Genomic DNA, 13787 nt, shown 5'->3' on the forward strand with positions numbered 1-13787 from the left:
CACATCTATCCTAACTGTGCGTGAGAAAGGATGTGCCCGAATAACTATTACTCACGTACGAGGTCTGTTCAATAAATTTCAGAACATTCGCAATTTCGCGCCAATGGCGGGCTGGAGCTAAATGTAATTGACATCTTTGCACACGCCTGTGTTTAGTATGTAACTACAGGATGTTTCATTGATGTATGTCTGTTAGTTATTGTTCAGTGCTGTACTGAGCAGTTCGTTGTGTCGCACAGTATGCGAATTCCGAGATGGCATGGTTAGAGGAGGAACGCGTCTTCATTAAATTTTGCGTGAAACACAAGAAAACCTTTGCAGAGGCTTACCAAATTATGCAGGAAGCCTGCGGTGATGAGTGCTTAAACCGCACTCGGTGTTAACGAAAGGCTCACATGGTTTAAAAATGGCCGGACGGAAGTTAGAAACGAACCTCGTTCAGGACGCCCTTCGACGTCTATCGATGACGCTCATGTCATGAATGTTAACGAATTGTGCGTGCCAATCGAAGACCGCCCGAAAGATTGCAGAAGATTGTAAAATTTCAGTTGGATCATGTCATGAAATCTGATGTGTCGACAGAAGTGCCGACACAGTGTGATTTGAGGGGACCGCAATGCACGCTATATACACACGAAGGATGGCGTGAGGTCTGAAACAGGATACGTAATGAATGCTATAAAGAAAAGTACGTAGCTTTTGGAATACTTAACTTTAATCCATCCTTGTTGTATACATCGTTCTTGATGAGACATGCTTTATACGATAAGTATCAATTGCTATGTAAGGGCCGGCCGCGGTGGTCTAGCGGTTCTAGGCGCGCAGTCCGGAACCGCGCGACTGCTACGGTCGCAGGTTCGAATCCTGCCTCGGGCTTGGATGTGTGTGATGTCCTTAGGTTAGTTAGGTTTAAGTAGTTCTAAGTTCTAGGGGACTGATGACCACAGTAGTTAAGTCCCATAGTGCTCAGAGCCATTTGAACCATTTGCTATGTAAGGCTAATGGCGCGTTGCTAGGTCGTAGCCATGGACTTAGCTGAAGGCTATTCTATCTGCTCGGCAAAGGAGCGAGGCTTCGTCAGTGTAGTCGCTAGCAAAGTCGTCCGTACAACTGGGGCGAGTGCTATCCCGTATCTCGAGACCTGCCTTGTGGTGGCGCTCGGTCTGCGATCACACAGTGGCGACACGCAGGCCCGACATGTACTAATGGACCGCAGCCGATTTAAAGCTACCACCTAGCAAGTGTGGTGTCTGGCGGTGACACCACAAAATCCTGACACAACATCTTGGAATGCGTCGTGTTGCCGTCAAGTTCTTCCCACAGCTCGTGAGTCAAGACCAAGAAAGACCTTAGCTTCGCAATCTGTGAAGAGCTTTTGGATCGCGTAAATGAGAACGAGATGTTCCTTAAGAGAATCATAACTGGTGATGAGACTTGGGCCTACGGTTATGTTGTTGAGACCAAATTTGAATCTTCACAGTGAATCGGGAAAGGTTCTCCAAGACCAAAAGAAGCTCGTCACGTCAGGTCAAATGTCAAAGCCATGCTGATAGTTTTCTCCGACTTTGAAGGATCAGTTCATCATGAATTCGTGCCACAGGAACAAACTGTTAATCGATGGTACTACCGAGACGTGTTGCTACGCCTGCGAGGAAATGTGAGAAGGAAACGGTCTGAAATACGGCGAGGTAACTCATGGTTCCCGCATCGCGATAACGCACATGCACATTCATCCCTGTTGGTGCGTGACTACTGCACAAAAAACGAAATCAGTATGTTACCTCATCCTCCGTACTCTCCAGACCTGGCCCCTGTGGACTTTTCTTGATTTCCAAAGTTGAAAACCATGATGAAAGGACGAAGATTTGCAACGATAGACAGGTAAAAGAAAATTCGCAGACAGCACTTGGGTGACCCAATAAGAGGCATACCAAGACTGCTTCCGGAAGTGGAAACTGCGTTGCGAGCGGTGTATCAATTGTAGAGGAGAGTATTTCAAAGAAGACCATGTAGAATAAGTAAAAAGTAAGATTAGAAAAATGTTATGGACAAAGTACATAATGAACTATTCCTGATGCTGAAGATGTACATGTAACACTTTTTTCCAACATCAGAATAAGAAAAAAACCGACATCCTATTCAAAAGTGTATGACTACCAGCACAAGATGATATTGTGAGTTTGTTAGGACAAAAAAGATGCTTACTGCGAATTACTTTCCCGCAAAGTAAACAGACGAGCTGACATTCATTAGTAACTATTCAGATGCTCTTGTTGACACACTAAAACAGAGAAGACTTTATCACGATAACGCGCAGACACACTCCTCTAAAGTGAAAAAACAACTGTCCAGGAACTTGAGCGTTGTGCTAACGTTCCCCACGTAATGAGTCACATTGCCTCACCTACAGTTTTCAAGAGATATCGTGTTACAAGGAAGATGACTTTCGCACTTACATTCAGCTCCAGACTCTCATATTTCTTTCGACGTAGTACCAAGAAACTATCCCAGTGGTGAGTTACAGTTGCAGATGAGAAAAGCTTTCATCACGCAGCAGATCAGCTCTTCGTAACATCTAGAAGGAATAAATCAGTTTTTATGGATTTCTCATATTCTCGAACGCACCCTACGAAGATCATTAAAACTGGTGAAATTTAGAGCAGCTGAGACATCTTAAGTGGTGTGAGGAAATGAAGAAGGAAAAGTGGAGTTCAACGTTCCCTACGACGAAGTTATTAGAATCGGACCACTAGCTCGAATTATGGATGGATCAGGAAGAAAATAGGCCGTGTCCCTTTCAAGGGTTTCATCCTGCCAGTTCTCTGCAGCAAGTTGGGGAAATCAAGAAAACGGGAACATATGTGGACGGTCGTAGATTGAAATCCATGGCTTTCCACTACACCATCTTGTTCAGTGTGACAAAATGCGATAGCCGCACGGAATGGCCGCGCGGTTTGAGGCGCCATGTCACGGATTGCGCGGCCCCTCCCGTCGGAGGATCGAGTCCTCCTTCGGGCATGGGTGTGTGTGTTGTTCTTAGCATAAGCTGGTTTAAGTAATATGTAAGTCTGCGGACCGATGACCTCAGCAGTTTGGTCCCTTAGAAATTCACACATATTAGAACATTTGAAAATGGGATATTTCAAAAATTTTTAGATCGTCCTCGTAAAAGGTTTAATTTTCTAAAGTGATGAAGAAATTATAAATAAACTGGAAGACACTTTATTAAGAAATTAGAAACATCCATTCCCAGTTCGCAGCGTACATAACATCTCTAAAAATTTGGAGTTTTACATCACACTGTCCGAGTACTGTGCATTGGGACTACCAGTCTATGGACACATTGCAAGGACGGCGATAAATTGTCTGCTGGTGATGGTAACAACGTCAAAATCGTTAAGAGTACTTCAGATAAAAATGATACATCGTCAGAAGAGTGTTTGGAAATTTCCTGGAAATGATGGAAGATTGGGACTGAACTCCTGAAGACGATGAGGACTGGAACAGAGGTTACGTTGTGATACTACAGCAATAGGCCGTAAGTGTTTTAGAAAACAGGATTGCTAGACGTGATTTGAACGCCGCTTCTCCGGGCTGCGGGTACAGGGTCTAAACTATGGCGCCACATCGTCCAATGAAATAACTTGCGTTATTCAACAAATAAAACTGACACCAGACCATAGATAGCTGGTAGTGTCACTATCAAGGCTTCCCATGTTACTAGATAATCATAGACGCGGCAAGAGTAGGCTAGATCGAGGCATCTGTACACTTAGCACTTACCCATGGATGGCCTCACGACGGCGACGGGCATTCCTTTGGCCTCCTCGCGGACCGTTTCCTCAGCGATGGCCTTTGTGTACGTGTAAGTATTAGGCCACTTGTCCAGGATTCTGCAACAGCCACATATCGCCAGTCGGCTACAGCACTTACGATACGTGACATTGTTCTTACTTAGCTATTATATACTCTTCCTTAAAGTACTACAGACTCTCCATGTTCCATCAGCCTACATTGAAAACTACAATTAATATTGTACCTCCCCACTGAGAAAATTTTTCAATGTTGACACAAATAGTATGCAAGACAGTTAGGTGATGCAAACCCAGATCGAATCCGTATAGGATTATCGATCGTTGTTCTGACTTTCCAACCAGAATTTGTGCTGTTCGTAGATGATTTTCCAAAATCGTTAATGTAAAGCTGAACTGGAAGAAAGAAAATGATTACATTTTATTGCAGGTTGTTGCTGAAAAATGGTTCTTGGTAGAAAAGCCGTTGCCTGCTTGTAACATTAAGTTCTTAGTCAACACATTTGGAGACAGGAGAGAAGTATCTGGTGATATACACTCCTGGAAATGGAAAAAAGAACACATTGACACCGGTGTGTCAGACCCACCATACTTGCTCCGGACACTGCGAGAGGGCTGTACAAGCAATGATCACACGCACGGCACAGCGGACACACCAGGAACCGCGGTGTTGGCCGTCGAATGGCGCTAGCTGCGCAGCATTTGTGCACCGCCGCCGTCAGTGTCAGCCAGTTTGCCGTGGCATACGGAGCTCCATCGCAGTCTTTAACACTGGTAGCATACCGCGACAGCGTGGACGTGAACCGTATGTGCAGTTGACGGACTTTGAGCGAGGGCGTATAGTGGGCATGCGGGAGGCCGGGTGGACTTACCGCCGAATTGTTCAACACGTGGGGCGTGAGGTCTCCACAGTACATCGATGTTGTCGCCAGTGGTCGGCGGAAGGTGCACGTGCCCGTCGACCTGGGACCGGACCGCAGCGACGCACGGATGCACGCCAAGACCGTAGGATCCTACGCAGTGCCGTAGGGGACCGCACCGCCACTTCCCAGCAAATTAGGGACACTGTTGCTCCTGGGGTATCGGCGAGGACCATTCGCAACCGTCTCCATGAAGCTGGGCTACGGTCCCGCACACCGTTAGGCCGTCTTCCGCTCACGCCCCAACATCGTGCAGCCCGCCTCCAATGGTGTCGCGACAGGCGTGAATGGAGGGACGAATGGAGACGTGTCGTCTTCAGCGATGAGAGTCGCTTCTGCCTTGGTGCCAATGATGGTCGTATGTGTGTTTGGCGCCGTGCAGGTGAGCGCCACAATCAGGACTGCATACGACCGAGGCACACAGGGCCAACACCCGGCATCATGGTGTGGGGAGCCATCTCCTACACTGGCCGTACACCACTGGTGATCGTCGAGGGGACACTGAATAGTGCACGGTACATCCAAACCGTCATCGAACCCATCGTTCTACCATTCCTAGACCGGCAAGGGAACTTGCTGTTCCAACAGGACAATGCACGTCCGCATGTATCCCGTGCCACCCAACGTGCTCTAGAAGGTGTAAGTCAACTACCCTGGCCAGCAAGATCTCCGGATCTGTCCCCCATTGAGCATGTTTGGGACTGGATGAAGCGTCGTCTCACGCGGTCTGCACGTCCAGCACGAACGCTGGTCCAACTGAGGCGCCAGGTGGAAATTGCATGGCAAGCCGTTCCACAGGACTACATCCAGCATCTCTACGATCGTCTCCATGGGAGAATAGCAGCCTGCATTGCTGCGAAAGGTGGATATACACTGTACTAGTGCCGACATTGTGCATGCTCTGTTGCCTGTGTCTATGTGCCTGTGGTTCTGTCAGTGTGATCATGTGATGTATCTGACCCCAGGAATGTGTCAATAAAGTTTCCCCTTCCTGGGACAATGAATTCACGGTGTTCTTATTTCAATTTCCAGGAGTGTACATTCCACGGTAACATATGGGTAAGTATAATAATTATGTACAAAAAATGTAAGGTGTTCTCAACGTTTGGGTGTCTTGAACAACAATTCAGACTGGATCTCCAGAACTAAGGCCCAAATGCAGAAAACACATGTACGTAAAATATATACTGGAACTGTGAAGACACGTACACAAGGACCGAATATAGCGTAATTATCGATAACTAGTATACTTTTCATGTCAATATTTACCACTCTCTGTAAAGGCATGTCCAACATTAATTTCACTATACTGACGCTACAACTTCCGCTAGCATGTGTGAGGGTGTACTGAAAAGTAGTGACATTGAATTTTTCGTGTGAAAACTCTTGAAACGTTTTGATTAAATAAACTTTGTTAATATTCTACATCTTTATTCTTCTTGTATACATATTTATTTCTCAACACAGTCACCCCGACAACGAACAAATTTTTCCCAGCGATAGACGACCGCATCTCATGGTCTTCCGGATAGCGTTGCTGCCTATGGATCATGGAGTCCCGCGTTTGGGTCCCGGCCGAGTCGGGGATTTTCTCTACCCGGGGACTGGTTCTTTGCGTTGTCCTCATCGTTTCATCATTATTCTTGAATATGGCGAGACTGGACTGTGAAAAGGTAGGGAAACTGTACGGTCGCTGACAACCGCGTTGATGGGCTCTTCACAAACCAAGCATCACTCCAACGAGAGACCTGTTGGTGGATACCGATACTGCAGAATGTTTGACTTTGTTGACATTGCCACACAACCTCATCTCTGCCTGCACCGCTTCATCACCATCAAAGTGAAGTCCTCTATGGTTTATTTGAGTTTTAGAAATAGATGAAAATCAGATGCAGCCACTCACGCACCGACATAATTACGTTACACACCGCCATGTTAAAAGCTACAATTCGGAGCCTTCTATCGGCAGAGTGTTGCAACTTGCGTCAGTGAAACGGGAAAGTCGACTGAGCAATATGCATGGCATGTAATACCTCAATCGATATTGAGAACAGAATAAACATTAGAAGGCATTACTTTTCAGCACGCCCTCGTAAAACACTTTTAATGATCTTTGTACCATTATGAGCAAGGTATCACATATTTAACTACCTCTGTATAATTCACACCTGTTAGAAATTATCATCTTTAACGTGTTCCAGCATTGTTGTAATTTTCTTTTTCCATGATAATATTAACTCCTCCTACTCAAAGACATATTACCTGGTTAAATTAGGATGTCGTCAAAACTACGTTTGTAATAGCTCTGTACAGTGAAAAATATAGAATATCACCCTAAATAGTGAAGGAATAATCAGGGAATGGACTTGAATTATTATTGCGTGACGATTGTGCGTCTAATATTAATGTGAGAAGTGATTAAGAAGCACTCAGCGCGTTTTTAAATTCCTCTTGTACGTTTCGAAGGTTTTATTTTTATGACACAGACGGCAGAATTTTGAAGAGGAACTTATAATCAGAAATAAATCATTTCTGTGCTGTAATAACCAACATCTAAAATCGTGTCATCAATCCTTGCGCATCAGTTGTATGAAATAGCGATACTAATGTACAGTGATTCTAGTAATTATTAGACCTGCAAAAAACTAATGTGATAACAATATTCGGAGCTGGAGATACATACAAACGAAACACAATTTTCACTTGTCAAATTGTATACTCGATTTCTCTATTTCCACTGAGGTCCATTGGAATAATCGCAAGGAAATGTAGCTCTTCCATGAGAGCAACGGCTTACAAAACATTCTAGGAATTTTTTGAATATAGCTGGTCAATTCAGCAGAGTCACATCAAACACGACAGAAAAAGCAGCTAAGAGAGATCGAAAGAACCAAAGAACCAACGAGCATTTCGTCACTGTCATTGGGTTCCCGAGGCCGGTTTGAGGCCAGAGGCTAGAGGTGGTGTTACACGGCTTTAGCAAGGTGACTCGTAAGGGTAACTAATTTTTTGTCCAGTGCGCATGCAAAGGCAACTAAGCTTCCATGAAAACCAGATAAGAAACGGCATTGTCAAGCAACAAAGTGTGTTGGAAGTAAACGATTACTACTGAAGTATCGATAAAGGTGTCAGCTCAGTGAGGACAGCTGGTACATGTTTGCTACTTACACACGCATGATGGCGTCGATCTTGTTATCAGGCAGCGAGTCAAGGATGGAGGAGAGCTGGTGCGCCTGTAGGCCGGGCTTGTAGAAGGCTTCGCCGATCTGCTTCCGGTGGCAGTGCGCGAACGCAGTCGACACGTGCACCAGCGCCTGCCGCAAAGAACAACACACCGCTGCTCACACTCTTGTCCGTACTGCGTGTACGCACCTATAACCTGCAATGCAAACCGCAGAAGAATGGTGTATGCTAGCACTACACACACACACACACGTTCACTCCTCATGCTATTTTCTGGTGTACTCTCCTATCCGTCCACGACTAGATCACTAGGCTTAAGCTGAACCTTTTAGTTTGCCTGTTTGACACGTTTGAAGAGATCGTTTACTGACGTGCAAAAGCCGCCATAGCGCGTATACTTCAGTTCTCATTGCGCTTAGTAGAGCGTACGTTCTGAACGTCTTCTATGAACTGCAGAGTAGCCATTCATGAGCTGCACGACGTATCTCTGGTACGGTGGCTCAGTGAATTTCATTGTGCCTTTCTGTGAAATTCCCATACCGGGCAAATACTTGCATCACAAATCACACAATTTCTTTTTTCAACTTAAGCAATGCCTCTCTCTAGTATTCAGACAGACGCGAAACCCATCAAACGACCCGTACTTCACAGTTTGGTGGACTACTTTCTTGTAAGCTATTTCTTACATAAAGGAACAACATCTGACCAAAATCTTTTCAAACGCATAGCAGTCTGGTGTGTGGCATGCCACTAAACTATTCAGGTGGTTTCTTGCCTATTCACCCATAACATTAACACAGAGATATTTAAGAGATATCACCGCTTGTAGTGATTTATTAACCAATTATAGGGTGTTGAAAAGTGTAAAAAGGCTTTAAGCTTTTTAAATAAAACAAACGGTATTAACAGCCTAAATCATTATTCTTCACGTCTACATATTTATTTCTCAAATGTCACACCGTCACTGTGAAATGTTCGACTGACGGAGCCAGAGTCTCACCTCTGCTTGCACCACTTCATAGCTATGAGAGTGAAGTCATCGAAAGTGTTCTGTAAGTTTTAAAAACAGATGAAAATCGGATGTGGAAAAGTCGGGACTGCATGGAGGATCATCGATGCAGTGAATCCAAAGTGTCAGATTGTTGCAGATGTCACAGCACTCGTGTGTGGTTTGGCATTGTCGTACTAAAGGAGAGGATGCTCCATGCGTGGACAAACTCTTAGCCCACTGTTTCTGATGCACCGACGTAATTACGAGTGCGTTACACACTGCCATGCTACACGTTACAATTCGGAGCCCTCTAGTCGCAGAGGGCTGAAAATACGTATTTAAAAAGCCTTAAGAGTTTTCACATAAAAAATTCGGCAGCATTACTTTCTAGCACACCTTAATAAATGTCATTTCGGCATTTGTACTGATTACTATTTTCTAGCAGTGAAATAATTTCGGAAAATCAAATTACACGGTTCGGGCTTCTATGTCATCCTTTTCGGCGCCAATGCGGCCAGTGAGAGACTATATAAAAGATTTAGCTACGTGTACTGAGTTCGCGAAAGACCGAATCAGTCTTCGTACACTTATTTTGGCCTCTCAGTAAGTCTTTGACTTTGGTTGATTTTGTGATGAGGATACCTTTGTTCTCTTGCATCCTTCGAAACCTTCCTCGAAAGCGTACTGTACAGAATGTATGAATTTTTTGCAATGATACTCCATTATTTGTCCCCAGAGATGAATGCCTGACATTAATTGCTGATTGCTCATATAATCTGCAAATTGTTTTCTGCCATAATTAATAAGCAAAGCTATTTTCCTCCCTTTTATTAACTTTCGTTGCCATAATAGCCTGACTCTTTCTTCTACATTACACGAATTGAAAATTTAAAGTCTATAAGCTACTGGGATACTAAGAAGTTCCCTTTACGAGGCTATCTTCTAACTGTCCTGAATAACTTTCAGAGAAGATGTTCAGTATAAGAATTAGTGTCGTTCGCTCCTGTTTTCAGATTTTAAAATAGAATAACAGTTAACAAATTCTGATAACTCTTGGTAGCAATTATTATTTTATCTATGACTAATGAATTAATTTATTAGAAATCGTTTTTTGTTTTTTTTTTTAGACATATTTAGTGCAGCAATTTAAGGAACTGTATTACAGGCGGTCAGAAACAGCATGAAAAACTTGTGAGGGTGTTGCAGGGGTGGTTGTTCCGACAAATAACTGTAAAGAAAAACATCAGTACACTGAACTTGTTACCGATTTAATTAGCATTTCAGTTGGACAACCACAATGCTGGGGGCGCAAATTCAATCAGCCAGCCAAAGACAACGTCACCAAAGGAGTCCCTCGCTTGGTTTCCTAACTTAAATTTATCACTTCCGGAAAAGGTGTTTTTTAACTGGTACTGAGCATTTGAACAAGTGGTAACTCGCGTGTTCACAGATGCCTGTCATTACTACATTGTAGCTCGTGCAAGTGCTTAAATTTACGCCCGCGGCGACGTGATACGCTGTCTTTAATGCTAAATAACTCGGAAAAGGAGAAACGTGTCGAATTTTTTTCTTAGCAGTTACTGCTCAGCACAGACTCCCCTGCAACACCCCTACAAGCTTTACAGACTTATTCGGACCATCCGTATACAATCCATTTAGATTTTGTTATTGACTGTGAGGTATTAAGTTGATAGTTTTCATATACACTCCTGGAAACTGAAATAAGAACACCGTGAATTCATTGTCCCAGGAAAGGGAAACTTTATTGACACATTCCTGGGGTCAGATACATCACATGATCACACTGACAGAACCACAGGCACATAGACACAGGCAACAGAGCATGCACAATGTCGGCACTAGTACAGTGTATATCCACCTTTCGCAGCAATGCAGGCTGCTATTCTCCCATGGAGACGATCGTAGAGATGCTGGATGTAGTCCTGTGGAACGGCTTGCCATGCCATTTCCACCTGGCGCCTCAGTTGGACCAGCGTTCGTGCTGGACGTGCAGACCGCGTGAGACGACGCTTCATCCAGTCCCAAACATGCTCAATGGGGGACAGATCCGGAGATCTTGCTGGCCAGGGTAGTTGACTTACACCTTCTAGAGCACGTTGGGTGGCACGGGATACATGCGGACGTGCATTGTCCTGTTGGAACAGCATGTTCCCTTGCCGGTCTAGGAATGGTAGAACGATGGGTTCGATGACGGTTTGGATGTACCGTGCACTGTTCAGTGTCCCCTCGACGATCACCAGTGGTGTACGGCCAGTGTAGGAGATCGCTCCCCACACCATGATGCCGGGTGTTGGCCCTGTGTGCCTCGGTCGTATGCAGTCCTAATTGTGGCGCTCACCTGCACGGCGCCAAACACGCATACGACCATCATTGGCACCAAGGCAGAAGCGACTCTCATCGCTGAAGACGACACGTCTCCATTCGTCCCTCCATTCACGCCTGTCGCGACACCACTGGAGGCGGGCTGCACGATGTTGGGGCGTGAGCGGAAGACGGCCTAACGGTGTGCGGGACCGTAGCCCAGCTTCATGGAGACGATTGCGAATGGTCCTCGCTGATACCCCAGGAGCAACAGTGTCCCTAATTTGCTGGGAAGTGGCGGTGCTGTCCCCTACGGCACTGCGTAGGATCCTACGGTCTTGGCGTGCATCCGTGCGTCGCTGCGGTCCGGTCTCAGGTCGACGGGCACGTGCACCTTCCGCCGACCACTGGCGACAACATCGATGTACTGTGGAGACCTCACGCCCCACGTGTTGAGCAATTCGGCGGTACGTCCACCCGGCCTCCCGCATGCCCACTATACGCCCTCGCTCAAAGTCCGTCAACTGCACATACGGTTCACGTCCACGCTGTCACGGCATGCTACCAATGTTAAAGACTGCGATGGAGCTCCGTATGCCACGGCAAACTGGCTGACACTGACGTCGGCGGTGCACAAATGCTGCGCAGCTAGCGCCATTCTACGGCCAACACCGCGGTTCCTGGTGTGTCCGCTGTGCCGTGCGTGTGATCATTGCTTGTACAGCCCTCTCGCAGTGTCCGGAGCAAGTATGGTGGGTCTGACACACCGGTGTCAATGTGTTCTTTTTTCCCTTTCCAGTAGTGTATGATGCACGATGTATGGTTCACCATAGGAAATTAGATCTTGGTTCAAAACAAATTGTAGCAATGAAGTACAAAAATAACACAGTGATGTATTCAAAAGAAGTTCCACTGATTTTTTCCCTTTATTCTTTTTACTTTGTGGTTGGCAGCGGTACGTGCCACCCTTCAACCATAACTATTATTACTAATAAATGCAGCTTTAAACTTTTGAAAAAGAATAAGCATTTACGCGGTTTATAAAATCGTTAATATTATGATAATACACTGATTATATTAAAAAGATTTGTTTTAAGAAAATACTAATAAAATTGATGAACCGGAACGGATAATTTGGCAGAGGGGAGGTATCATTGCAGCAGAATAGCTGATATTTGAGAATTGGGAAGTTAGGTGGTTGAAAAACGAGGGTATGGGACAGGTGTAACTGAGTAGGATGTTAGACAATCGAAATGAGAAGGGAAGAGTAGGAGAGTATGGGGAGGCCAAGAGGGAGCCCTGGTGAGGGAGAGGATATGGAGTTGATTAGATTCAGTAGGGGCGGCTGAGGGATGTAAGTGTTAGGGCGGATTTCATTGTCTGGGAAAGGAAGTCTGTTAGAACCGAGCAGGGAGAGTGTATAATTGTAGCGTTGGTGGGGTGTGTTATGTAGGCGCAGAAGTATACGAAGATTGGAAATTAGAGGACAAATTGTGCGCTTGCTGTAGTTAAGTTTGTGAGTAATACAGGGTGTTTCTAGAGGATACTATTGATTGTAGAGGGACTAAGCAGGTAAAATTGTAGTGAGGAACAAACGTCTGGACATAAGTTTGAAGACAGAATCACTTTTTCAATCTCCCACTTCATGGTATGTTCACAAAATGAGAAGAGAGCGCTGTCGTCAGTCTTTGTTGTAATTATGACGTCACATACCATTTTCGTCCGCTACAGCAACGGCTGTGAAAAACTTTCGTTCGCAGTGAGGAAGTCTCACTGTAGTACTTTACGAACGCACTGCTCTGTCGATTCTGAAGGTGATGTCGCTGGTCACACAGAAGAGGTCCCGACGACGTGTACTCGAAACACTGTCCATGCCATAGGCTCCTGTATAGCACACAGGTCACACTCATTATCTCCGATTTGTGCGTACCGTGAAGCGTCTAACAGTTTACGCGTAGTATCGGTCAATTAATTTTATAATCAGATCTGTTGTCGAGCATCAAGCCATAAGCTGCTCAGTATCAGCAAATCCAGCTGATATTTTTACGGTATAGTATTAACAAATAACATAACTGGAATAACAACCTTCTCCATGATGTCCGTGATACTGACACGTACGTAATAACATAACAGTTGAGTTATTTGCTTCTCATTAGCTATGTTTGTGCAATGGCTAAAAATACTGAATAAAAAAATACTTATAAATAGCGAGACAGTTTAAAGCACAGTGATTCTCAAAGTAGTCTGTTACTGGCCACAACTCGTAAATAACCGTGAAAACTACCACATAATGGAAGTAACATTGAAATTCACGAAATACGTAATTTACTAAATTTTGTATTACAAAAAGTAATTACGTTTCCCATAATTTACACCTCAGTAGAAGGCTTAGGTGATAGAGAATCCGAAAACATTCCATATTTTGTCAAACTTGTTGGACTGAGGATATACTGAAATAAGTATGGTTTAAACTGCGTCGTATTGGACAATTTCAAGCACAATTGATCTGTATCAAGGTTAACACCAAAATTCTATTTATATTTTTACGCTTTTAAATTA

General features: G+C 44.7%; 1 protein-coding gene across 1 annotated transcript in view; it reads right to left on the reverse strand.

Annotated features, from left to right (window-relative positions):
- The window catches only part of LOC126473665 (fatty acyl-CoA reductase wat-like), a 242926-nt gene that overhangs the window by 48868 nt on the left and 180271 nt on the right, over positions 1 to 13787 (reverse strand). The window contains exons 5-6 of the mRNA XM_050100898.1: positions 7901 to 8046; positions 3784 to 3893 (exon numbers count right to left, since the gene is read on the reverse strand). Of these exons, the coding sequence (XP_049956855.1) occupies positions 3784 to 3893; positions 7901 to 8046 (256 nt within the window). The remainder of the gene's footprint in view (positions 1 to 3783; positions 3894 to 7900; positions 8047 to 13787) is intronic.

Source organism: Schistocerca serialis, chromosome 4, assembly GCF_023864345.2.
Source record: "Schistocerca serialis cubense isolate TAMUIC-IGC-003099 chromosome 4, iqSchSeri2.2, whole genome shotgun sequence".
NCBI classification, from domain to species: Eukaryota; Metazoa; Arthropoda; class Insecta; order Orthoptera; family Acrididae; genus Schistocerca; species Schistocerca serialis.